The 24737-nt window shown below is 38.9% G+C and overlaps 1 protein-coding gene across 2 annotated transcripts in view; it reads left to right on the forward strand.

The window, feature by feature from the left end:
• Nucleotides 1–24737, forward strand: part of LRCH1 (leucine rich repeats and calponin homology domain containing 1) — a 124093-nt gene that overhangs the window by 37601 nt on the left and 61755 nt on the right. For both annotated transcript variants that reach the window (XM_035553370.2, XM_035553369.2), the window contains exon 2: nucleotides 22888–23032. In XM_035553370.2, the coding sequence (XP_035409263.1) occupies nucleotides 22888–23032 (145 nt within the window). The remainder of the gene's footprint in view (nucleotides 1–22887; nucleotides 23033–24737) is intronic.

Here is a 24737-nt window from a genome sequence, read left to right on the forward strand (position 1 = left end):
GAGAGAAGGGCGTTTCAGCAGACTTAACAAGAGAGTGGGAGGGTTTTATTGCTGTCTACATCTACTTAATGGATACAGAGAGGACAGAGCCACGCTCTTCTCAGAAGTCTGCAGCAAGGGGGAAAGAAAATTCCAGTGGCTGAGAGCAGTTGGTTGTTGGACCAGGCTGCCCAGCGGTACTGCCTATCTCCATCTTTGGCTGTGGCTCAGAGCCCTGCGCGACGTGACGCAGTTGGACGTGCTTTAAGCTGGAGGTTGGATAAGGTGACTCCAGAGGTCCTTCCCAATTGAAATTAGTCAATGATTTTATGTAACACACAGATATGATAGATGTCCAATCCTGTCTTTGTTTAAAATTATGCCACATCTAAGTGAGTTTGAAGAGGTCCTATTTTACCTAAGCTTATATTTTACCTATTCATATACAAAATTTTATTTGTACTATCTTCATTTGGGATGTATTGTCTTCCTACGTCTCTTAGTGAACACCATGTGTTTTGTGAGTTAAAATACAGTTGATGTTTGGTTTAGAGTTTTTTTCCAGATTGATGGAGTTGCATGCCAGGTAGCCTTAGTTTTATTCTATTAAATGTCTTCTGTCAGTCTGTGATTAATTCCTTATATATAAAATTAGACGTTATAGATACATGATAGGCACAATTTTACCTAAAAATGGATTTGGCAACAACTGAATTTAAATTTTCAGACCTCGTCACTAGGTGACATTGCTGAAAACTGTTTCTGATTTTAATACTTTAAGTTTTTACCAATCCGCTTCCCTTGAAAAGCTGTTTAAAAATTCATCAGCCTTCATAGGGTTTGTTTGGTTAAGGTAAGGTTTGGTTTTTGTTACTTCTGTTACTGAAAAAATTGCTGCAGGGGATTGATTGACTGTGCCCAAATTTGCCAGTCAAGGAATCCTTTGTCAAGCCAATTTCATCTCTCTAGGTCACAGATTCCCTCAGACAGCAAAGCATTGTGTGACTAAATTATCATAACATTTGAGCCAAAGGAGGAAGCAAGTAGCAATGACTTTTTAAGTCAAGTTTTCACAGGCAAGAGCTCCAACCACGTAGCCCAAGCCCCGGAAGGCAAAGGCAGGGACTAGGAAAATGAAGAACTGTCCACTGTAGGAGAAGAGCAGGTTTGAGACCATATAAGGAACCTGAAGGTGCCCAAGTCCATGGGACCTGATGAAATACATCTACAGGTCCTGAAAGAACTGGCGGATGTAGTCACTAAGCCACCGTCCATCATATTTGAGAAGCCATGGCAGTCCAGTAAAGTTCCCACTGACTGGACGAGGGGAAACATAACCCCCATTTTTAAAAAGGGGAACAAGGAGGTCCCAGGGAACTACAGGCCAGTCAGTCTCACCTCTGTGCCTGGCAAGATCATGGAGCAGATCCTCCTGGAAGCGTTAAGGCACAAGGAAAATAATGAGGTGATTGGTGGCAGCCAACATGGCTTCACTAAGGGCAGATTGTGCCTGACGAATCTGGTGGCCTTCTGTGATGGGATTACAGCATTGAAGGATAGAGGAAGAGCAACTGATGTCATCTATCTGGACTTGTGCGAGGCATTTGACGATGACCTGCACAATATCCTTGTCTCCAAATTGGAGAGACGTGGATTTGACAGACAGACCACTCAGTGGGTAAGGAATTGGCTGGGTGGTCATGCTCAAAGAGTTGTGGTCAATGGCTCGATGTCCAGGTGCAGACCAGTGATGAGTGGTGTTCCTCGGGGGCCAGTATTGGGACCGGTGCTGTTTAACATCTTTGGTGACAGGGGCAGTGGGGTCGCGTGCACCCTCAGCACATTTACCAGTGACACCAAGCTGAATGGTGTGGTCGACATGCTGGAGGGAGGGTGTCTGGCAGGAGGTGTCCCTGCCCATGGTAGGGGGGTTGGAAATAAGCGATCTTTGAGGTCCCTTCCGACCCAAACCATTCTATGAATAGTTACAGTTGAGCTCTTGTCACTTCTACGGAATGGTGAATATGTGTAGTTAAGTTGTTACAGTGAAATGTAGTCACTGAGTGTCAAATCCCAGGTGTAATGAAATCAATGTACTTTTCCATCTTCATAGGAGCTCAGATTTTCTGTGAAATTTGTCAACGTTGTGCTTGAAAACCTGTGTTCCTTGAAGCATTAGATGCATGTTCATCATCTTTGTAGGTACAGCTGCTGGATTAATTGAATGAAAGTGTTAGTTTTTGCACAGAAGATAAAAGGAGAACTTTGGAGAAAGCACCTCAGCTGCTCATGCAGAGGTTCAGGCAATGTAGCTGCTTTTTTGTCTCAGCTACAGTCCTATGCTGGAATCCCATGAAGCTGGTATTTTTAGCATATATCTTCATATATGGTCAGATGTTTTGAATAGAAGTCCTGTCAGAAAGGTGTCTTATTAGCACTTTTTATTATCTGCACTTTTTTATCAGGTGGAAAATAAAGTTCTGACTGGGATCTGCCTGGTGTGTGAGGAGGGGTCAGTGGGCCACATTCCCTTTTTTTGGTATGGTTCTAGTTGTCTGCCTGTAAATAGGGACCCGTGTAACTTCTGACATCCTGAGTGGAGCACTGGGTGGTTGTTGTTATGGAAAGCATTGTTCATGCACAACTCTGTGAGGTCTGCTGGAGAATGATGCCTGTGAACTTCTGCACGTTACACATCTGCTATGTCAACCTCTAGATTTAAGGGTTTTTCAGAGAAGAGATGTTTTTTTCTTTGCAAAACACAGGTACGTGAGTTATCCATATAAAGCTAACAGTTCTTGTATGTGCAGATGCACCATTTTTATACTGTTGTGCCCCAAACAATAATGTTTTATTATATAATGAAATGAGCGTATTGCTGGGATACAAAGAAGCTTTTTCCCAGCCTCTTTTTAGGAGACTGCATATATATTCCATTCAAACTAAAAGCTATCATTACAATGACAGACTGGCTGCAACCATTTTCCGTTACAAGTCCCATTTCTTCTAATTTATCCATCATCTTAAAGTATCAAGCTGTCATGCACACAAAACTTACTATGTTAAGTCTTAAAGAACAATGTCATGGCATGTTAAATGTCTGCTTTAATCTTGAAAAAAATCATTCTTTGAATTCAGAAGTGCTGTATACCAGGTTTGATGTGCAAATGCATAGCGAAATGGCAAAAATATGATTTGTGCACTGAAGTGGCAAGTAGTAGTTTTGCTTTCCATTGCTGTGCAGCTAAAGGACTATGGTAAGTAAATGAACTTCGGTCAGTAATCATAACCTACTTCTGTCAATTGGCAGTTTTAACAAAGCCATTGCTCTGATTTTTCTGTAGGCTTTAACTCAAAGCCTTTGTGTGAGCTTTTTATGTCCTGATGAAAGAGAAGAGCTTGTATGGGTAACTATTGCGTAGTCCAGTAGCCTGTCTCAGTAGCCCATAGTGTGTGCCTGGGAAAGAGGAGAGGCGTAATTGTTTCCTATTCCGTTTGCTCATGCTCCCTTCCTTGTTTTCTGCTCTGGATCTTTCATTTACTGTTTATGACTGTTGAGCGCTGTGCTGCTCTTTCATAAACCTATTATAACCTCAAAATCCGTATCCTCTGAAGTAATACACAGTTCAGAAGGGGTGTGTGGAGTGTCCTCCAACTTTGTTTACTGAATGCTTCTTTTTAGGTTACAGTAAAGTCTTAAGAATATTGCAAGCATTGCAATGCTTCCCATTTCTCTGGGAACTTCATATTCCACTCTTGCATACTGCATTGTTAGATGAAGATTTTTCATCACCATGCTTTAGAACCCATCACTCAATATGTTAAATTAGATTCCCACTCACCTTGTGCATTTTTTTGTACTTGATTCATCTTCCATTGTAGCAGTGGTTGCTCGGTGTCACAAGGTTGTTTGACAGCACTTAAATCGGCCCTTGTCTTTACAACCATGAGAAGCAAAGCATTGTCAGCTGTGTAGTTGTAATGCTTAATTAGGTCTTCATCTAGCAGATCACTATTTGGCTTAAAGAATGCAAATAACATTAGCAACTTACCGAGACTATATATATATATATAGAGAGAGAGAGAGAGAGAGGTACAGTTTAACAGCTGCTTTTAAGTTCTCCCTTTGATCAGGGTGGAATTACTTTATAGCTTGCAAAATAAATGTTAAAGCAGAGCTCATTTTGAATGATAAAAGCTCCTAAAGACTTTTCAATATGATGATGATAACTTTATTATACCTTCTCATTTAACTAATGTCTATTTTGTGTTTTTTCACTTCAGAGGAATAAAGCAGAAAGCCTTGTGACCTGCTCTTTACTGACTTACATGCATTGCCTGCATATGTGTATGCACAAAATCCTCTTACCGCTTTGAACAATTTCAAATAAGTGAATGTTGAGGCAGTCCGAACTCTCCACTGTTGTGGAACTAAATTCATGGTGGATAAATAAAATCTTTGAGTGGTAAAAGCCATTGCTGTAAATGATGTAGCTTGGAACTTCTCAGTTAAGTTATATATTAGAATGAGCTGGAACGATAAGACAAAGCATTGTTATGTACAGTTTCTTCTCATGTTTTGTACGCTTAAAATCATAAATCTCTGCAGAAGGATTTCTATTAGATTTGTGATGCTTTTATTTCAGTACTGTATAGGTAAAGTTTCTGCATTCCTGTATGGTCTCTGTAAAACTAACATTCATTTTAGGACTCTCAGTTCAAGCAACTTAGATGGGTTGACACCTTTGATGCCAACAGATTGAATTCGTTCTCCTAGGATCAGTTGTAATAGGTACTGTATCTGAACAACTTAACTCCTGCCAGTAAACATAAAGACACTGAAGTTTGTTTTCTGTAGGGAATAAATAGTAGATAAGTTTTATTTATGAGGTTGCATGTTCAGTGTAAAAAGAGGTATATTTTGGATATACACAGTACACTTTATGAAGTGAGCTTGTAGTGCTGTGGAAACAACGGTATGAAAGTAAAGCAGAACTTCTGTTGCATCTCTAGCATCTTCCTGAGTTCCGGGTGTCTTTTTTGTGAATAATTCACCCACACTGAATTGAAGCAGTGTCAGGAATTTGTCCTCTTCTCTTGAGTAGTTGATTTACCCTAAGTGTTTGCTACAGATTATATGCTTAAACAGCTGAGATAACTCAGTTGTCTGTAAATACATGCATGTACAACATTACTAAGAATAGCATAGTTAACATTTTTTTCCTCACAAACTGACCCCTTTGAGCAGATTGCACAAGAAGTTCAGAAATGTTGTAGTTGAAAACTATGTATCACGATAGCTTTGTTTTCCTTTTGTATATCAGCTACTGATTCCAATCTAGAGTGACTGAGGCATGTAGACTCCTCCAGAACTTGGTATGCCGCCTTCATATCGGCAGTCCCTTCCATCTGGGTAGGAGCTAGCTGTTCCTGGGGGCAGAAAATGACATGTTTCTGAGGTTGATGAAGAAAACTGTCCAGTAGATGAATCAGTCACTGTGCTGGATGTACGGCAGTTCTGGTATACAATGCAAAACAGGGCGCTGTAGTCTGCGGTCTTGTATGTATCAAACCACAGGTCTTGCTTAGGCTAAGAGTGGAACAAGAATCCCTTGACATCTTGCCCTGGCATATGTATCCCTGGGTGGCTGATGGGGAGGATCTCTAAGGCCCAGACCAAATTACAAAGTAAGTATGAAAAGTAAACCCCTTGAGCACTACACATTGGGCTTGCAGATGATACATTAGTCTTTATGATTCTTTTATATTCCTTTTATGTAGGCCTTTATGAATGACGTCATTTGTATTGACTTTTTTAGTTAATGCACAGCCTAAAACTCCCTGTAAGAAATTTCAAAATAAATAATTTTTCAAAATCTTGAGTTCATTAAAGCAGTATTTTTAACGTCCATCTTATCAGTAATAAAAATAATGCACTTTCAGTAGAAAATAGGCCAGAAACTGTGTGTGAATTCAGTCTTAATTCATTCATAGTATTAATATCAGCTAATGTGGTGGCTCGTAGAAAAAACAAGGGAATTAAGGTCTCTGGTTTAGCATATTTGTGAAGTTGCTGTGGCTGGGGCAGTGCTGGGGTCACACAACCTCAGTCAAGAGGGTGCAGCCAAGGAACCCAGCCAAAGCAAACTGGAGAGAATTTGTGTAGAAATCTGGATGAGCGGATGTCTGTGGACAGCACAGCTGAATTTGAGAAGCCTTTTTTAATTCTCAAAGTGCCAAATCCCAGTGCTTTCTTTGCAACTTGTGAAAGTGTGCTGGTTTCTTAATTAGAATACTTCTTTACCTTTATCCTGCAAAAAGGATAATCAAGGTTACTGTCTAAAAATTTCAACAAGGGAGTATTCCCCCCTGCCCCCCCCCCTTGCTTCATGGGCTTTTGATCAAACTATTAATCTAAATACTGTGTGGGCTACCCCAACATGTGGGATCCTTTTCAGGTTCATATTACTCAGCTAGTGATCTGGCTAACTTCTTAAGGAACTTCCTAGTTCACTGAGCTTTTCTGTGGGGTTAGTGAACTTTATAGTTCATTAAACTTAGGACACCGGAAAAGTATTAATATGATTTATAAGTATACAAGTTTACAACACTTTCACAATTCAGGGCAAGAGTAGTCATGGAAAAGTGAATGGTGGAGACCCGTGTGAAAGCAAACGTTATATACGGTTCCTAGTTCAGCTGGATTTTCTTGGAAGTACTTAACACCTGAAAGCTTCTAGAAATACCTACGAGTTTATATTAAAGTGTGGAAATAAACATTGAAGGGATCTGCCAAACTTTCATCAGCTGCCTTCGCAGCACAGACCTTTATGTATAGAAACTGTGGGCATTAGAGTTCATCTGTTGGTTACAAATTTTTTGCTTTTTTAAAATCGGCGTATGGTTTGATTAAAGTACGTGAAAGATTCATAGAACTCTTAAAAGGCACATGGTAGAACAGCTCCAATAGTAGTAATTCTTAGTTACTACTATTATCTATAATAATATGCTATTATTGTTATAGTAATTACTATTACCCTTATCCGTAGTAATTCTTAAAAGGCACATGGTAGTACTGCTCAAGTCCACTTAAAGGTTTAAAATAGACTGCTGCTGTGCAGTGAATGTAAGCTATGGAGGTTGCGTTGTTGCCTGTCAAAGAAAGGCTATACTTACTACTTACACCTTTCAACAACGGGGAGAAGGGGGGTTGCGTGGTGTGGTTTCGGAAGATGCTTCTCTGTGGCCAAGTTTCTGTAGGCTGTACTGGAAGTTGTTAGGAATCGGTGCAAAACAGTAAGGACCAAAGAACAGCTGGAAATGACATGAGTACACCACATGCAAATAATTTGACGATCTGTATACAGAGAATGCAGAAACAATTTTAAAAATGTAGACTGCTCCTGCTGGCAATAAATTCCCTTGTCTACAACTAGAGGCGGCTTGAGGCAACTCAGCGATAAGCGTTTTATCAGCTGCTTTATATTCAAGTGCCAGAGGAAAAGAAATGAAATATATGTTAACAGACTGAGTAGTTTTTTTCTGTTTAAGCAGTTTATTCATGCAATCATTTAAACATATTTAATATTCCATGTGTAATAAGATTGTTTAGTAAGCCTAAAATGTTAGTATGTTAGTGAGACTGGTGTTTTGGAGAAGTTTTTTTTTTTTTTGACCCTGTTTATTTATAAGCATAGCATATAAGGAAGGATTGAGATTTTTTCCCCCCCTGTTTTCTCATTCTAGTCAGTGAAAAAGTATTGCAACAGCCATGTAATACTTGAATTGAAGGTTATTTTCTATTAGAGAAAACCAAAGGACTTTGGGTGCATTTAGACCTATGGAAATGGCAATTTAACAAAGTGATTTTAAAAAGACGAGCCTTTAATAACTGATCTTGTCTTAATAAACTGTCAAGTATCTATTGCATCGGATGCATAAATTCTTATGTTTGGTGATTTTTATTGCTGTTTATAGTAGAACCCCTTCTACAAATAAGGTATTGTTTTTACCAAAACATACTGTGTTGTAAACTTTAATTGTTCAACAATTAACTCTAAAACAACCATAGTTGACACTGGGATCCTAAGCTACCATATTACTAACCCATAAGAAGAAAATACTGCTTTCAGTTTTAAGGAGCTGTCTTCCTGCATTCAGAAGCTGAATGATAGAAGGTGATCGTGAGTCTGTCTTCCCTTCACTTTCTGCAGTGCAAAATAGTACAGGAGGGTAAACTATTACCTACTCAAATGGAAGAAAGTAGTTTGTATGCATTGCACATCTGAAGGCATTTGAAGTAGACCTGAACTTAATGGAGAAAGTGCTCCAGGTCTCCTATCTTATCAGAGGATTATTTTTTTCAGTGGCAAATGAAAAATGAGATTATGCTTTTATGCCCGTGGAAAAATAAAGACAAGTGAGTAAGTACTGGCTCCAGTGAGCATCCTCCTGAAGGAAAAGCAGCAGCAGAAGCCCAGCTCTACCTTCTCTTTGTTTCTGTGAATGGCAGTGATATCACGGATCTGTTGATGACTCTGTAGGGTCATTCCTTGATCCATGGCCCTGAAATCTTTTTTTTTTTTTTGTGTTACATGCTGCTGGAGATCACTTGTTCACTGAAGCTAAGCGCAAAACACATTTTCCACTGCCTAGTGAGTGCTGTTATTCCCTTTTCCTACTTTGTATCTTTAACGTGGTCAAATGTGAATTGCAACAGGGCTTCACTGTATTTTTTGCTGTTATGTGCAGTGTTCTGGAGCAAGTTCTGCAACTCCATGATGAAGGGAATGCTGCTCCAGGTCCGTCAGCCTTTTTCTGCTCCTACAGTTGTCCCCTTTGACAGCCAGTATGTTCAGTGAATCACTAGCTTGGCCCACAGTGGCCCAGTTCTTATGCTGCAGTCTCCATAGAGGTACAGTCATCACATCTGAAGTCAAGGACTTCCTCTGCAGTGCCTCCTTGCAGCTGTTTAGTTTTTTTTTCCACCTCAGGAAAAATTGAATTGTGGGATGATAAACGAGCCTTCTCTGATTGAAGATGTTGAGGTTATTTGCAGGGTTTCTGTGGCATTGAGAGAGATGCAACGTGAAATGGAAATGAAGTCACGTACCTATGTGAGTTGCTGACATTCCTAGCACTTGTTGCTTCACATCAGAAGGTTGTCTGAGAAATGTAGTGTCCACATACTTTATTAAAGTAAGCTTATTAGTAAGCTTATTGTGTCCATACTTAATTCAAGAGTTTTTATGGTGTAAAAGAGGTTTAAGTAAACCTTGCAATTGAGGTAACAGAGTAACTTTGCTAGTGGAAAATGTAAAGAACTTTTCTCTGTTCATGATTAAAGTATGTCTGATGTATCAGCAGCAGGGGCATGGGCAAGATGGTCTTCAGACACTTAAAAAAAAAAAAAAAAAAAGACCTGGGAAAACTCAGCAACAAATGGCAATAAGCATGTGTTGCCAAGTAATCCACTGGTGAAATGGTCTGGCTGTTGGCTTCGTTTACTAATTCATCATAATTCCATTCCTTTCTCCTTGGAGTTAGGGTTGAGAGCTCTAATGTTAGATACGCTAGCAATTGCTGTTGCTTACAGTTTCACGTATTAACAAAAGCTTTAAATTTGTTGTTTCTCTTCTTTCCTTCTTAAACTGAAGTGGGTAACTTATTTCTGAGACAGGAGGCTACAGAAACAAAGTATTTTCTAGCCAGTGTTATGTTTCAGAAGCTCTCTTCTTTGCCGTGCGAACACAGACTGAGAACACCAGTCTGGTATTTAGTGTCGGAAACATTCATTGCTCTATGAAGAACGGTCCAGAAAAAAAAGGCAGATGAAGATTTAAAGCCATCGACTCTTAAGGCAGTAAGCAAAATTTTTGAAAGTAATGATTTCATCAGTTCTAAACTTTACTGTTTGAAGCCTGTTTAGGAGTCTTTTAAAGATGGTCACAAGCCACTAGTATGATAAATCTTAGAAGTCTAATTTTATCCTGAGGCTGTATCAGAAGATGTATTTCAGTAGGGACTAGAAATTCTTAATAATGTTACACATGGCAGTGGTGTAACATAATCCTCGTGTAAAGGATTAGGTCCCGTTCTTGTTCAAAGCAGATGAGCTTAGGCTGAAACAGGTGCAAAAGAGGTCTGCTTGGATGGTCAGGAAAACTGTAACAAGAGGAAACTGGAAGAATCTAGCTTGTTTAGTCTTGGAGAAGAATGACTGGGAGAAGGAATTATTCTTACAAATATACCAAGGGAGAAAAGGCCGTGGGAGGAGCTATTAAGAGGACAAGCTTGGTGTAAGAAAGAGTGGGTATCAACTGATAACAAATACATTTTTACTGAGAGTTAAAGGAGCGTGTAAACACGGGTCGTCTACTTCTGAGCCAATTTCCCATCAAGGTAGCAAGGATGATAAAGCTGCTTTTGAGATGAATTGATTTTTTTTTTATTCGTGTGCTGCTGTTAATTATTGCAGAAAGTAGGTGTGATTTCAGCAGAAAATCCTGTATTTTCCCTTTGAAAGATGCCAGGTATTCTGCATAAATGATTGTTAATTCAAGGTTGTTTGCAAGATCAGGTAATATCCGTTTGCTTAATTTACATTGTGAGGGAGTCCTGTGGTATATCCTTAGTCTTGCGTATTCACGTGGACAGTTACACAGAAAAAAGCCCCATGCATGCAAGGCACTGGAGAGAGCTATCTATAGATGACTTTGGTAGAGGACTTCAGGTGTAATGTGTAGCACACTTTGATAGAGTATATCCTAAGTTTACTTAAATATATTTAATTCTGGCATTTTTAAAATTTTAAGATGCTTGCTTTACAAGCCTCAACTAACCTTTTAAAAGAAGTTTTTTCCAGCCTTTTAACCTCCGTTTGCTTAAAAAAAAGCATGGTATAATATAAGTATTTCTGTTCTCAGCAGTTAAAATTAGCTTTCTATGAAATCAAATACCGTTGCGTACAGAAACCAAATTGACTGCAGGTAATTTATAGCTCAGCAGTTGTGTAGGGTCTTGCACAGCGTGTATATCTGTTGTGATAATGTAGCCTTTTGAGTAGCACCTTCAGTATATCTGCAGGTGATGCTGCCAGAGGGCTCAGTGCAAGCCACATTAGAAGCTTTTTGTGTTAAAGCTGATCTTCTGCTATCTGTATCAATCTCGAATAAACAAATTTCGAAGATGAGACTTTTCATTAAGAAAGCACATGGAACACTTGGGGGTGTGTGGTGATGCCATCTCTTCAGGGAAACAATTGCTAGTTGAACACTTACTGTGTCTAGATAATCAGAGCCTTTTTTCAGAAACCAAGTGTATTTAGAATTGCATATTTGCTAGTGTATCTCTTTAGGGTTCTTCCCAAAGGAACGAATTTCCTATCCAAATCATCGAAGAGGCAGGGGAAGAGAGCAAGCGAGCGAGAGCTGCCAAGTATATGTGTTCGTCAGTCACAAAGAGTTAAATGTTCACGCTGAAAGTACCCTGTTTGGGAAGAAATCCAAATCAAAATTCTAGCAATTCTTGTGAACTCTTGGGCATTTATTTATTTATTTTCAAGAGCTTAAAGAAAAAAAGGCTGAATTGGGAGTGAGTGAGATAGGAATGTTTTTGTTCTGCAGAAAACAAATTGTAATCTGAGCGGAATGCCGTGCAATTGTTTGATTAAAACCATGGTTGTCTCATTAGATTCATCCTCTTCTTACAGGGCATGATGAAGTGACTTGACACTTAAATACTGAATCAGGAAAATGCATTTCCCAGCAGTGCGTGTCCTTATAGTAGTTATAGTGTTGTCTGAAAGCTGACAAAATCTACTAAATCACCAGTGGATCGCTCTTAACTGCCTTTATACTGATGAACTTGTGGACTTAGGGTTCAGTTAAAAAATATGGTTGCTAAATCAGCTAGTTTTGGGCTTGCGGTTAAATGTATTGGCTGTTGAATCAGTTCTGGAGTGCATTAATGACTTGAAAATTAAGTTGACTCAAAATTGCCGACTTAAAGGTCACGTCATCAATGGAAATTAGCCATTGTGGAACAGCAGTGATAGTATAATTAGGTCCAGCATCCCTGCTGGGGGGAAAACTGCTGAAAATGAACACTTCAACTCACAGTAATCATTTTAAAATGTATATGCTGGGTAAAGAAACCAAACCCACAAGTACTTAAAAACTTCTGCACTTCCTACTGAAACAATTGAAAGTGAAGTCCCCAGACCTCCAAGTTGTGGTCATGAAGCTTTCAGTCAGATTCCTCTTTTCACAGAACCTGACCTGGTTGTTTGACCAGGTTCAGAGTTTTTTGCAGGACAGGCTTTTTTTTTTTTTTTAAATCTTGATCCCAGTTGTTTCACTGAAACATTGTTTTATTAGCAGGAAGAAAGCAGAGTGAATAAAAGGATTTTGTTCTTGTATAACAACAGTGTGTGCTGCAGTTCCTGGACTGTATGAAGCTAGGATGCATCGGCTTTTGCTTTTCTTGTGCCATGATAACTAAAGGGAAGTAATGCTGTCCATCTATGCTTCATGGGACTTCTTATCCACCTATACGTTCTCCTTTTGGGCCTGAATAAACTATCATTTGTAGCTTCTGCAGGGTTGGACCTCAAGTAGGTAGTTCTTTCCTTTTTGTTTTAGTTGTTGATTGTGCTTGGGGGGAAAACTAACACTTTTCCTGTCCCCTGCTTATATACAGCCTATTCCGTGCCTACACTAACCTGTTGTAACCACAGTGAGAACACATTACCCTAGAAGCAAACAGGAAGATGCAAGGTGACATATCCATAAAAGCAGAGCAGAATTGCCTCAGAAAGTCAGTCCAAAATGATTCTTACAGAAAAACATTACTTAATGCTTAGCATGTAAGATGGAAATCAGATATCCTGAAAAGGTAATTTGAAAAGAAAATAAATAAGGAGGAGGAAATAAACCTGCATCAAGAAGTAAAGATTTTAGGCCAGGCTCATGAGGCTATAGATGAGCGATAGTTGTCTTGTGTGTTTTAGAAGATGGTCTGTGATCCACCCACCAAAATGGAGATAAACCAGAAAGAAACGTGCTTTGTCCCTTCAAAATATCCATTGCCATGCAGTTGTTTCATACCAACAGCACTGAGATTTACCTCTGGCTGGAGACTGACCCACAAGTGCTATTAATTCCTGCTGGTTTATTTCCACTTGTGTCCCCCAGCAAGTGTTATGGCAAACATGGGGTGGGTTGTACTTGCCCTTTTACAGGCACTAAACTGTTTATAAGTAGAACGTGTGTGTCCCCATGCAGACTTTTTGCAGTCTGTGCGTCTCATGTTAGATTACAATCCCAATGTAAACCATGACTTGTTAAAACAGGCAGAAGAAAGTTGTTATCTGTCAAGCCCAACCCATCCCCTGGCCGACAGACAGCACTGCTGCATGAGATATGAGAGATGGTTTTTGTTTTCTCCTACAGTGGCAAGGTTCTTTAGATTTATTTTTTTAATTTAAGGAAAAATAGAAGGTTGCAAAACATTATCTTAAAAAGAATCATAGAAACGCTTATATGGGATAGGGGTCTTGGTACAGAATTTAGAGATTTATAGTTCTAGTGATTCCAGCTAGGTAATTTTTACTGTGTTAATTTTTTTTAAGAGACAGTGTTTATTTTGCCTTCAGTACAAGAAGTCCTTTTTTTTTTTCTCCTTAAACTAGGAGTAGTCACCTGGTGTTGGTTATTTATTAGAATCTGATTTGTAGTTTGTTACAGGATTTTCTTTCTCACAACCTCAGTCTCTGGCAATGTCTTCACAGATTCCTGATTAGGTAGCTGAAGTATTTCTTAGCTGTTTCTTTCAGTTTTTCAAACGTTGTACCTCCTGTCTAATAGCTGCTTAATTAGCTCACTGTTTAAGGATGTGCTAATAGTGTAAGTAAGCATGTATGGTACAAAACAGCTTTCTGTTGATAAATTGCTACAAAAATGATGACGTGCTGATTCAAAGACCATTGCGGGGTGTATGTGAGTAATGTAGGTAAGGTAGATTAACCCTGGCATCTGTGGGAGATGTGCAGACAGAAGAGGAAGTGATTAGATGAGTAATGCTCTGCTTTCCCCGTTACTGTAAATTAACATCAGGTAGCTTTTCCATATCTTTGTCTACATGCCTTTGATATACCCAAAGATCAAATAACTTACGTTCACTTGTCTGTTCATAGCAAATTCTCTAACAGAATGTGACACGGTTCAAGTATAAAAATGAACTAAAAATAAACATCTGTATTTTAGTCTGTCAGGTGTGGAAAATAATGTCCTTCGTAGTGCAGGCAAGCAAATGGCTTCACAGAAATTGGTTATGGGCTGGCTTCTACCAGGTGGGAAATGTGAGGAAATCCCTCTTTGAATAGTCAGAAGCAGATAATGAGTAGCATAAGTGGGACCCTCTCTTTGCAGCGTCAGGAAAAATAATGGTAATCGCTGTTAAAACTGAGAACAAGGTGAAAACCTTGCATTCAGCTGGTTCTTTCTAGTAGTGTTGCCTGTGGGCTGGAGAAAGTTGTAGACTTCTCTGTCAGATCTTTGCTGGTTTTGAGTGCATCATTGGGAATTTCCCAGTGGAAGTGGAAGGTGTTGACTTAGAAAGGAAACACATTTAAGAAAGGAGATCTCTGTGGCTGAGATGACAGATTTGTAATAGAAGGCACTAGAGTAAGTCCTGGCAGGGATCTGCCACCATCTTAGGGATGCAATATAATTATTCACATTTTTGTTTCAGATTTATCCCGATTCTCCAATAATAGGTGGGATTAGTGGCTTGTCTGAAAGGGGTTGTGTGATTGTGTACATACGCAATTTACAGCTTTTTGAAGTTGGTGGAAGCTGTGGTCATTGTTCTTCTTTCAGAAAAGAGCTTCGTAATCCAAGTCTTACTCCTCTGTTAAGTGTAATGTTACCTGGAAGTCCCCGTACAGTCCCTGTAAAACTGAAATATTTGGTACAGTACAGATGTTCAGATAACTAGTGTATGATGCAAACACTTCAGTTTCTGTTCTTCCAGTGCTCTCCATTCACCAACCTACTTTAAAGGCTGAAAACAAATGAAGAAAGAGCAGGTTCTTCAAGCTTTTGAATTGGGCAAACATTTCTTGTTACTGCTACTGTGTCTGAGAAAACACCTGAAATATTTAAGTCCAGCTGAGGCTAATTAGTACAATCATGGAGTGATAAATCCATTGATGCTTCTTGGGGCTGGCTGTTTATTAAGGAGTGTGAAAATTAATGGCTCGTATCCTCTCCAGTGCGGAAGGCGTGGGAGAAGGAGGAATGCTTCACGGCCCATGAACTGAGTTTCATACCATGTTATTAAAGGTCATTCTGTTGATGGAAGGTGTTTGCTGTCTGGCATTTTTTCTGTGTTGAGGTACAGGTGTTTGGGTCCCAAATGTGTTAACACCTTCACAGAGATCTGCAGGAAGAACCCAGTGGTTTTGCAGTATTATTTTTAGGGAGCCCTTTGTGCTTCCACACCAGGTTGACCTTCATTTTGTAAACAGAGCTCCCACAGGAGCCTTACTTTCTGCCAGTCTTAACCCTAAACTGTTGTCCTAATGATGAAGAAACGACAGATAAAGGAGAAATGTAAATGCTTTACATTGCTGCCTAAAGCCAGGTGTGCAGGACAGTGCCATAATGAGGCAGACTGCTGTAGTAACCTCCTCTTTCTTCATCCACATCCAGGCTTGTGATGTTCTACTGAGGGCATCTCTTGCAGAAAAATTTCCTTTGCCTCCTTGGAATTGGAGTGTGTCACAGCACTAATCGTGAGAATATGCTTCAGTGAAACTGTCAGCAAGTTATCGCTACCCTTTTTCCCTTCCGTTCCCTCACCCTTGAAGTTTTTACTCAGGTTTAGCTTCTGGGAGAGCTGGCTTATGCTGTTGGATTGCTTCAGGACAGTCAGTGTGCTACCTGAGAAGAAACGGAGGATTGCACTTTTCTTACGTTTGCTCTACTGGGTGGATACAGGGCACAGTGGCAAAGCAAGCCCTATATTCCCTAATGGTGTGGCGGATGAAATACAGTGGAGTGGCAGGTGAGGGTCTCTGATGAGAAATGAATGAGTTTGTAAGCAAGGTTTTTGTTGAGCATATCGTCTGACATTAACTGAGCGACATTTTAATGCTGCTCTTGCCTTAAATAGGCCAAGTACTGCTACTGCTGTAGCTGCAGTGAGCTCGGAGATGCATCAGGTTGTTGCATCATCTGAAGGAGGCTTGAAGGAAATGCTTCAATGTGACTATTTCAGAAGGGTTGGTTTTGTTGTGCTTTTTCTTCTCGACCTCCTTAGTATTTGTATTTGTTTCCTCGACCTCCATTGTATTTGTTTCCTGCAGTTGTGATCGCAGACAAGTAAACTCATTTGTTATACTCTGAAAACCCTTAGGAGAAATAGATTCATGGAAATGTCGGGGGGTTGTAAGGCTTTGCATCGGTGTGCCTTCCTATTTCTGCCCTTCTCATTCCTTATCGATGATCTCGAGAAACGCTGCTACAGGGTGTGGGCCAAGTCTGTGAGATCAGGACTCCCTCTTGTGGTACCATCTCTGCCAGGCTCACAACATGCTGCTTTCTGAGCGTTGGTTTCCTTTGCTCCTGTTCCTTCTGCCTCTAAAAGCCTTGATTTAGGTCCTCGCTGGTGAACGTATGATTACTATTACAGTTGCTAATTGCTACTAATCTGACAAGTACTAAGTTGAGTTCATTGTGATCATCGTTGACGCTGAGAAAGTAGAGCTAAGTGTTTTGTATCCCTAGTATTAGCTGTTGAGCTTGCCCATGTATTTTAATGTTATGTCAAGACGTGGAATAGGGAAGAATTGGAGATCTCATCTACACATCCGTCAAGAAGAAACTTTTGATATGTTAAATCACAGCAATAGTAAGGAAAGTTGATACAAAAGCACATCTGTGTTCACTTTGAAATTTGCTATACTTGTAGCATACCTTTAACTTGATTGTGGCTTTAAGGTAGAAAATTTAAAAGTTAATTCTTAAATTAACAGTGAGAGTCAGGTGGAAAAGGAAAAATACACTGACAGTGTTCCAGAAAGTAGCACTTAGGAAGTGTGTGTGAAACAGCAGAGTCCCTTCATAATTTGTTCAAAATATTTTTCTTGCAACATCTGTGCATTTTTATGTCCAGCTCCCTAGGATGGATGTACTTCCTGTGTGATGTGAGTTAGCAGTCGTACATCTAGGCTCACTGCTGTTGATCGGTGCCTAAATGTTACTGGCATATGCTATCGCATCAGTAATACTTTTGAAAGGATTTGGAGCCGCTTTTTTCTCAGTCTATGTTGCAAGTTGTAGTTTGAGAATTAAAGACCTTGAGTCCATGCACTACTGTTATTTTTTTCTCAAATGGAAGCCCAAATGTTTTTGCTTTAAGGGACATTCTTTGTCTTCTGTTATTTGGTCTTCTGTCTGCTAAATAACTTGAGTAGACACGTCTCTTAGTTAAGAAATGCCATGCATTCGTTGTGCCATAATTATCACGAACAAACCAGAACGCGTTAGGCACCAGAGGTCTCTGCTCCCACTTTGCTGTGCATGTGGCATCACTGGCAGTGGGAGTTGCTGGCTGTGCATCCAGCACGTTATTCATCAATGCTCTCTGCTAGAGACAAGAAGTAAGCGGGACAAGGTGTGCTGCTCTGCTGGGTAACAGCGAGTTGTAGGGCATCTCTTAGAGGTGTACTGCATTTTGTTAGTTGTGAAAACACTGTAACAACTATATATGCATAATAATAATAATAATGCATGATAATGCATTTTCCTACCATTTAGGTGGGGGGAAAAAAGGGTAAAAACTAGAAGGAAGCAATTGTTTGCTACAAAGCACTGTAATCATGCCCCTCAGAATCAAATAGTCAGTCGTAATAGACCACTTGCCTTTCTGCCAAGGCAAGTATAGTTGGGATGCAGAGTTGCTGAAGGTCTGAAGTGTATTTAAATACTTATTTCAGAAGTTGTCTGAAGTACAGTACCATCAGTTTGTGGCTTCAATTATCAGTGATGGTATAGCTAGCTAATGCGGAAATACAGGCCTCCTAAAAGCCAAATAAAAATAGGAGTAACAGTATAACTCTATACACCTGTATCATCTGTCATATATATACTTTTAAGTGTATTTCCCAGTACTCTTATTTACATAATTTTCCCATGAAATTGGAGTTGAACTTACTGGTTTTCTAGGCTCTCACAGCGAATTGCTTCAATTCTTTTTCAAGTCCAATTCAGACATCTCATTTGAATACCTTGAATGGTAACTTAGTACAAATGCAAATATCTTTTTCAAAGTAACTCCTGTATTTTCTTCAGTGAATGCAGAAGATTACAATAATAGGAACTTGGTGGGCCACAGTAAAGTTTGAGTGACTTTTTTCTACCTTGCAATTTCTTGATTTTGAAACTTTTTTCTAATAGAGAGATTTCTTCTGTTTCAGATGTGCATGTGTGCATATATATATTGTCCTGCCCAACTGAAGAATTTAAGTCCAATTTCTGCCTTTGGTAGGCTTATTGTTATAAATCTAAATTTGAGTTTCTCTGTAACCTGATTTTTTTAAATAAACTGCCTTCATTAAAATTCTTAGCAAAGATTTGTGCATATGTAGTGCATATGTATATTTATTTAATGAATTACTGGTCTTAAACTTTTAATTTGTTTAGCTTGTCTGTGAGTAGTCTGAAATTTTTACTTAATGTATTAATAACTGGAAGGTAGGAAAACTGGAGGGTTTTTTGAAACCTTACTGGAAGAAATTTAATGGTATGACTTCTAGTGTTATCCTGGCTACTTTGGGAATGCCTGTTTGGTTTTTGCAGTGGCAGTGCGCTTTTATGCTCTGTATGTACGTATAGCAGAGGTTGGTTTAAATGCTTTGTGGGGTGTTGGTAATCAGCTTGTAGACCGTGCTGTCACAACAGTGGTAGTCAGCAGTGGGATTTCATTGTGGCAGGCGTTTTTGGAGCTGCAGGAATTGGAAGGGTTTGTCCCGAGGATGGATCAGTCATTGCTGCTGCGATGGCAGCATGGAGCCCAGCAGTATGCCATGCCAGGTACCCAAATGCTGCTCAGAGCCTGCTGCTGGTAGGAAATTTCTGCTTTTTGTTGTTCACTCCCTGCTAAGGAAGCTCGTGTTTTGGGTAGCTCCTGTCCAGCTTCCAGCATAGTAACACTCATACAAAAGCAGCGCCATTGCTCCAGAATTGTGCTGATTCTTTAAAAAGATCAGGCTTCCATCTCATATTTTTCTAAGCTGGCTTGCTTACTTTGCATTCCGTTCTTTATTTTGGAGTTTTAACGAACTTGTTCTTGGCAGTAAAAAATGGGATGAAGCCAGATACAGTTTGAAATGCCTTTGTGACATAAATAATGAATGAATAGTGTATTCCATTTAAAAACACAGAAAGCTTGCTCTGGTGCCCTCCCCGCCACCAGGATATTTGCCTGTGTTTGTGCTGCCTGCTTTGTAACAGAATTACAGGAAACAGTCGCCTCAGGTTAAGCTCATATATAGTTCCTTAGTAACCCTAAAATGGTACTTCTGCCATAATGGATTTGTTACTTCGTTAGATCTCCCATGTATTAAAAGCAATAATCAAATCAGTTAAAGCGCTAAACTCTATCAAACCCTACCTCTCTATTTCTTTCTATTTCTGTAGCAAAGCTAGTCTCTGCAGTAACTTCATTATTTTTAACTGCCCTGAGGCATTGTTTTTCGAATTAATGATTTAACAATTGTTTTAATCTAGAACTTAAATATCAGAATATACCTGAAGTGTACACATAGGTTAATTGTAAGGTGCAGTAATGAGACAAAAGTACCTTGGTATAAGTAATATCAAAATAATTACGTAACTTTCAGAGGTTTCTGTACATGTTTGCACATATAAGGTACAGCATGAAGCTGATATGCAGACTGTTCTCCTTACGGTTCAGTTTTTAAGGCATGCACTTTTCATTACAGATTTTTCAGGGACATCTGAAAGCTGCTAGGCTTTCTTCATAGCTGCATCATGTTCGGAGGCTTACATTCATTTTGTAGTTGAATAAAAGCCATCTTTTCTTTTTTCCTTTTTTTTTTACCCCCCATCCATTTGATCAGGGAAGTATGCTTTTTGGCAAAAAAAAAAAAAAAAAAGTGGCTTGTTTAAAAAATAATGTGGCATCACTTTGGTTCCATTCCTGTACCCTGTTTCTCAGAGATGGTCAGATTTGGTATTCGATACATCTTAAAAAATAAAATTAATTATGTTAGCAAACTTCTGCTTTTTAAGTTACACTGTATTAAATAAAACGTGTAGTTTTGATTCTTCTGCTTTATACTGTGGATAGAACTTCTTAAAATTATTTAGGAAGTAGCAGTAGATGTAACAGTGTTGAAATAATCTTAATCTTTGATAACTAGACAATAATAAATAACTGACTTCCATTGTTGTAAGTTAATTGAATTCCTTTGTTGTATACATGTTGTGTCCAATAACCCACTGTCCTGAGGATAACAGAAAGGATTTTCTGTTATCATCTGTGGGTTTTTTGTTTTGTCCTTCTTCAGATTACCAGAGCTAAAGCCCTTGAGAACAGAGGGTACCAATAAAAACAGTTCAAGAAAAAAAGATAGTAATAAAATAACAATAAATGATTGTACTGTGCTTGTGATGCCTCTTAGAGGCACAGGCTGGGTTTAGTTGCTGTTCCACTTCTCTGAGGTACTAGAAGTTTCCAAGGCTAAGTGGCATGTGGTGGCTGGTCCCTTTTATTCCGTGTGAAGGTAAACGAGCGCAGGCCTAAAGCTGGGGTCCAGGTGATAGGCTGCAGTCTTAACAGCATGGGGAGTAGCAACATTTCTGCTTTCACCCAACTTTGTGTGTGTTTCACTTTGGAGGGAGCAGATCAAGGCCCAGAGGTCACTCTCCACCTGCCACCCAGGCCCATGGAGGCCTAGGGCTGAGTTTTGGTTCACTTTTCCCAACCTTCCTGCCCGCTCCCCATTACGTGAGGAAATGAGAGTGGTGATGACGGGATATCACTGCAGAAAAGCTCCTTTAAAAAAAGGGGAAGGGTTTCTTTGAAGTTGAATTGTAAAATCTGAAGATCCCCTCTCGTGATTCTTAGTTACAACGTGTCAAATACAGCTAGCAAGGTGGCAGGAGAGGGATCCTGTGCCAAGTTTTTTGGAATGCCATGTTACAGAGAGGAGTAGAGGATTAAAGCATTAAAACGAAGGAGCACTGAAGAGCTTTCTGCCCCTTTAAAGTTGGAATTACATTCACTGAAAAAGAGAACACCTCGGTTTGAATTGTGGAAGGGAAGGAAAGGAGAAGCTGAGGTAATGCTGCATCTAACCACCATCAAAGCCTGGTAAGACAAAGCAGAGCAGTTCAGGCGTTGCTGTTGTATAATAACTAACAGGTGAATAATTTTGGCTGAGGTGCCCAATTCAATTATGTTGCCATTTGAGTCAGAAGGGCTGCACTCCCTTTGTTCCCTCCTTGGCCGTTGCTGTCATCTTGGTCAAGTTTGGAATCAAGAGACCGGCTTTGTGTTGGCAGCAATGAAGTGGAGCAAGGTGGAGGCTGACAAGGGGAATTGAGAGTACTGAATTTCAGCTTGCATTGCAGGAGACAGAAGCAATACCAAAAGTGATTAAAAACCTTCCTACTGGTGATGCTTTTTTTTCCCCAAGCTGTGCCTCTCTGCAGCAAACTGAGCGTGACATGGCAAAGAAAGTTAAGATCTTCAGGTTTCTGACTATTTTTTTTCACAAAAGCAAATTCGTGGTCCTAAAGAGAAAAGACAGATCATTGGCACTCTGAAAGTGTATCTATTAAGCTTTGGTTGCTTTACCTGCCTTGTACTTCAAGACAGTAAGCTTCAAAATAAGCATTGAAGGATCAGGGAGGAGGCCTAACCAGCAGCAGTAAAGATGTGAAATTGTCAAGTTGCATTTTTCTCATATCCTTTCCCGCAGGCACCTGCCTGTTTTTGGCTCAGATATATTTCTGTTCCTTCTGCTTAAAACAGGTGACCTTTCTTCAGGTCAGGTAATCCATCTGATTGTATGGGTAGATGGCTTCTCTGCAGGATCTGATGATAAAACTGGTTGTTCTGCGATCCTGATTAAAGGTTTATTTGAACTCAATGCTGTTTAATGCTGTCATGCATTATTTTGTGACTTGAGCTCTCATCAGGATTATACCACCTTCTTTTTCATATTGTGATAGTCAAGGAATAAAGTTCAGTAGCATTTATTTCTACTAATTTACCTTTTACATCCATGTGCTTAAAGTGAGAAAGACTGAGTAACTGGTTAAAAACCAAAAGCTTTTTTTCTGTGGGTACAAGCACTCGCTTGGGGGATTTGAAATCAATCATTGTTGTCTTGTAAATACTTATATCCAATCCATTTTATTTTATTTTTTTCAATTAATTGAGTTTTGGGAAATGCAGATCACTTTGTAGAGGTGTCTGCAGAACTCCTTTAAAAAGAAATTAGAGATACAGTTGTTTTCTGCTTTTCTCTAAACGCTATCATTTGCACAAACCTATCTGTATTGGTCTTGGCATATATTACATGAGCTTTACTAGGTTGTGGATTCAAGTATTTTCTCAGTGTATTGAGGCCTGCAAGTAATTATTTTTTATTAGACCGAGTAAATTTTAATTGAACTTTTGCTTTTTATACAGTCTGTTCCATTTTCTTGATTTTAAAAGTTAAGATTAATTTTATTTTGTATAATGAAGCACTGGCTTAACTTGCTGTCTGACTGTAGGATTACATTTATTCACTTATTTTAATAATTATAGTTTGTTCAAAGTAGTATTTCTGATGGTTCAAAAAAGTATCTTCTCTTTCTCTCTTTATAGATCTATCCAAGAATAGATTAACGGAGGTTCCTACAGAGTTGTGCCATTTTGTGTCACTGGAAACACTAAATCTATACCACAATTGTATTAAAGTTATACCAGATGCAATAGTGAACTTACAAATGCTAACTTACTTAAATTTGAGGTAAGTGTAAGTTTACCATGTTCTTTGTTTATTTGCAAATGCGTAAAGACTTGCTTGTCTGCACTTTGTGTTCCTGGAACAATTGACTACATTTTTCATTTTATTGCAAGCAGTAATGCAAAAATTCATTGCCTGTAGATATAGTTCCATATGAAGGCAATGTAAAATCTAAAACTAATTATTTAAGGAATGACTGAGTAACATTAGCCCCTTTCTTTCCCTTATTCTCTCAAATTGAGAATGCTAATCGTATCAGCATGGTCAGATTCTTTTCATTCCCTTCTGATGATAAATTTTATAAGTTTGGTATGTTTTTTTGTAGTTAAAGAGATGGATGGAGGATCAGTGTTTTCCTCATGGGGGATAGAGAGGAAAATCGTGATTTTATTACTAATATCTTATTATTATGCAACATGTATAGTTACTACTCTTTTTAGGAAGAAGGGACAGAGAATTAAGCACCTTTGTCTCTTTTCTGGGAAAGCTGTGTGTGGATGCTAATCCATATTGAGGATTTCTATTACTTTAAGTGCAGTTGAATGCATATTCTCTTTCAAGAGAGGACGTCAGCACTTTCTCAGCTGGGACAAGGTGTGGAGGTTTACTTGCAGTTGGATATGTAAAAACTGTAATAGTGAAGATATTATTATCTTGTCTTTGAGAATGAGATTGAACGAGGGGGCAAAGTGGTTCTTGCGCTTTTAAATCCAAGGTATGAAGGCTTGGTCTTCAGTCTTGTAAACAGTGAGCGTATTTCTCGAGCCCTCCTGTATTATTACTGTACTGCAGTTTTGGCTACCATGGAACAGTAATTTTGATTTTGGAAACTGAAACACAATAATGTGTCCTGAGCACACACCTAAAGAATAGGACATGTAATTTTGAAGTGGAATTACAGTTAGATATAAAAAAATTAAGACTGGATGAAATCAAGTTTGCTTAAATCATCTTGGTAAATTTAGGAATTAGAGTGAATTAACTGAGTGTAGTAATGGAATTTATGTAAAGTGTCACAAACCCAGAATACTTAGAATTTCTATTGCATATCACAGTAAATTAGACAATCTAAACAAATGGAAAATTTTCAAGTTTTACTAGGTAATTTCTCTCTGCTTAAAATCTCTTTAAATAGTTTTCTTTTGGATATGGCCTTCCCATATATTGGGAAGTCTGACAGTAAGCAGTCTATAGAAGAAAGAACAATATCCTTGACTTTCTAACCATGTTGCTTCTTGGCAAGAGAACATGATGAATTTAAAATGAATATTTTTGTGTGGTACCAGGAGAATCCATATGTTAAATAGAATTAGAAAGTGCTGCCAAGAGATGTGTATAGGTTTGGGACCTTGGTGGATACTGTTCATGTTTTATTTAAGGAAATTCATTTTAAACAAATACGACAATTTATTACACACATACCCTGGTTATGTGCTTTTCCCTATCTCTCAGTGGATTGCTTCTGAGTTCTGTAAAACTTAAAACTTGAAAAGTAAAAAAAAAAAAAAAAAAAAAAAAAAAAAAAAATATTTGTGTGTTTTACCTACTGGGCAGATACATTTGCAGATTCTGGACTTCTCAATTTGACTTCAGCAGAACTTAAAAATGATTTCTATTTCTACTTGTTTTGTTGTTTTGTTGTGGTGCCAAACCTGCTGCATAGTGTAACCTCTTCAGATTTTAGGCTTCCTCATTTGAGTAGTAAAAT

The sequence above is a fragment of the Cygnus atratus genome, chromosome 1, assembly GCF_013377495.2.
Source record: "Cygnus atratus isolate AKBS03 ecotype Queensland, Australia chromosome 1, CAtr_DNAZoo_HiC_assembly, whole genome shotgun sequence".
Lineage (NCBI taxonomy): Eukaryota > Metazoa > Chordata > Aves > Anseriformes > Anatidae > Cygnus > Cygnus atratus.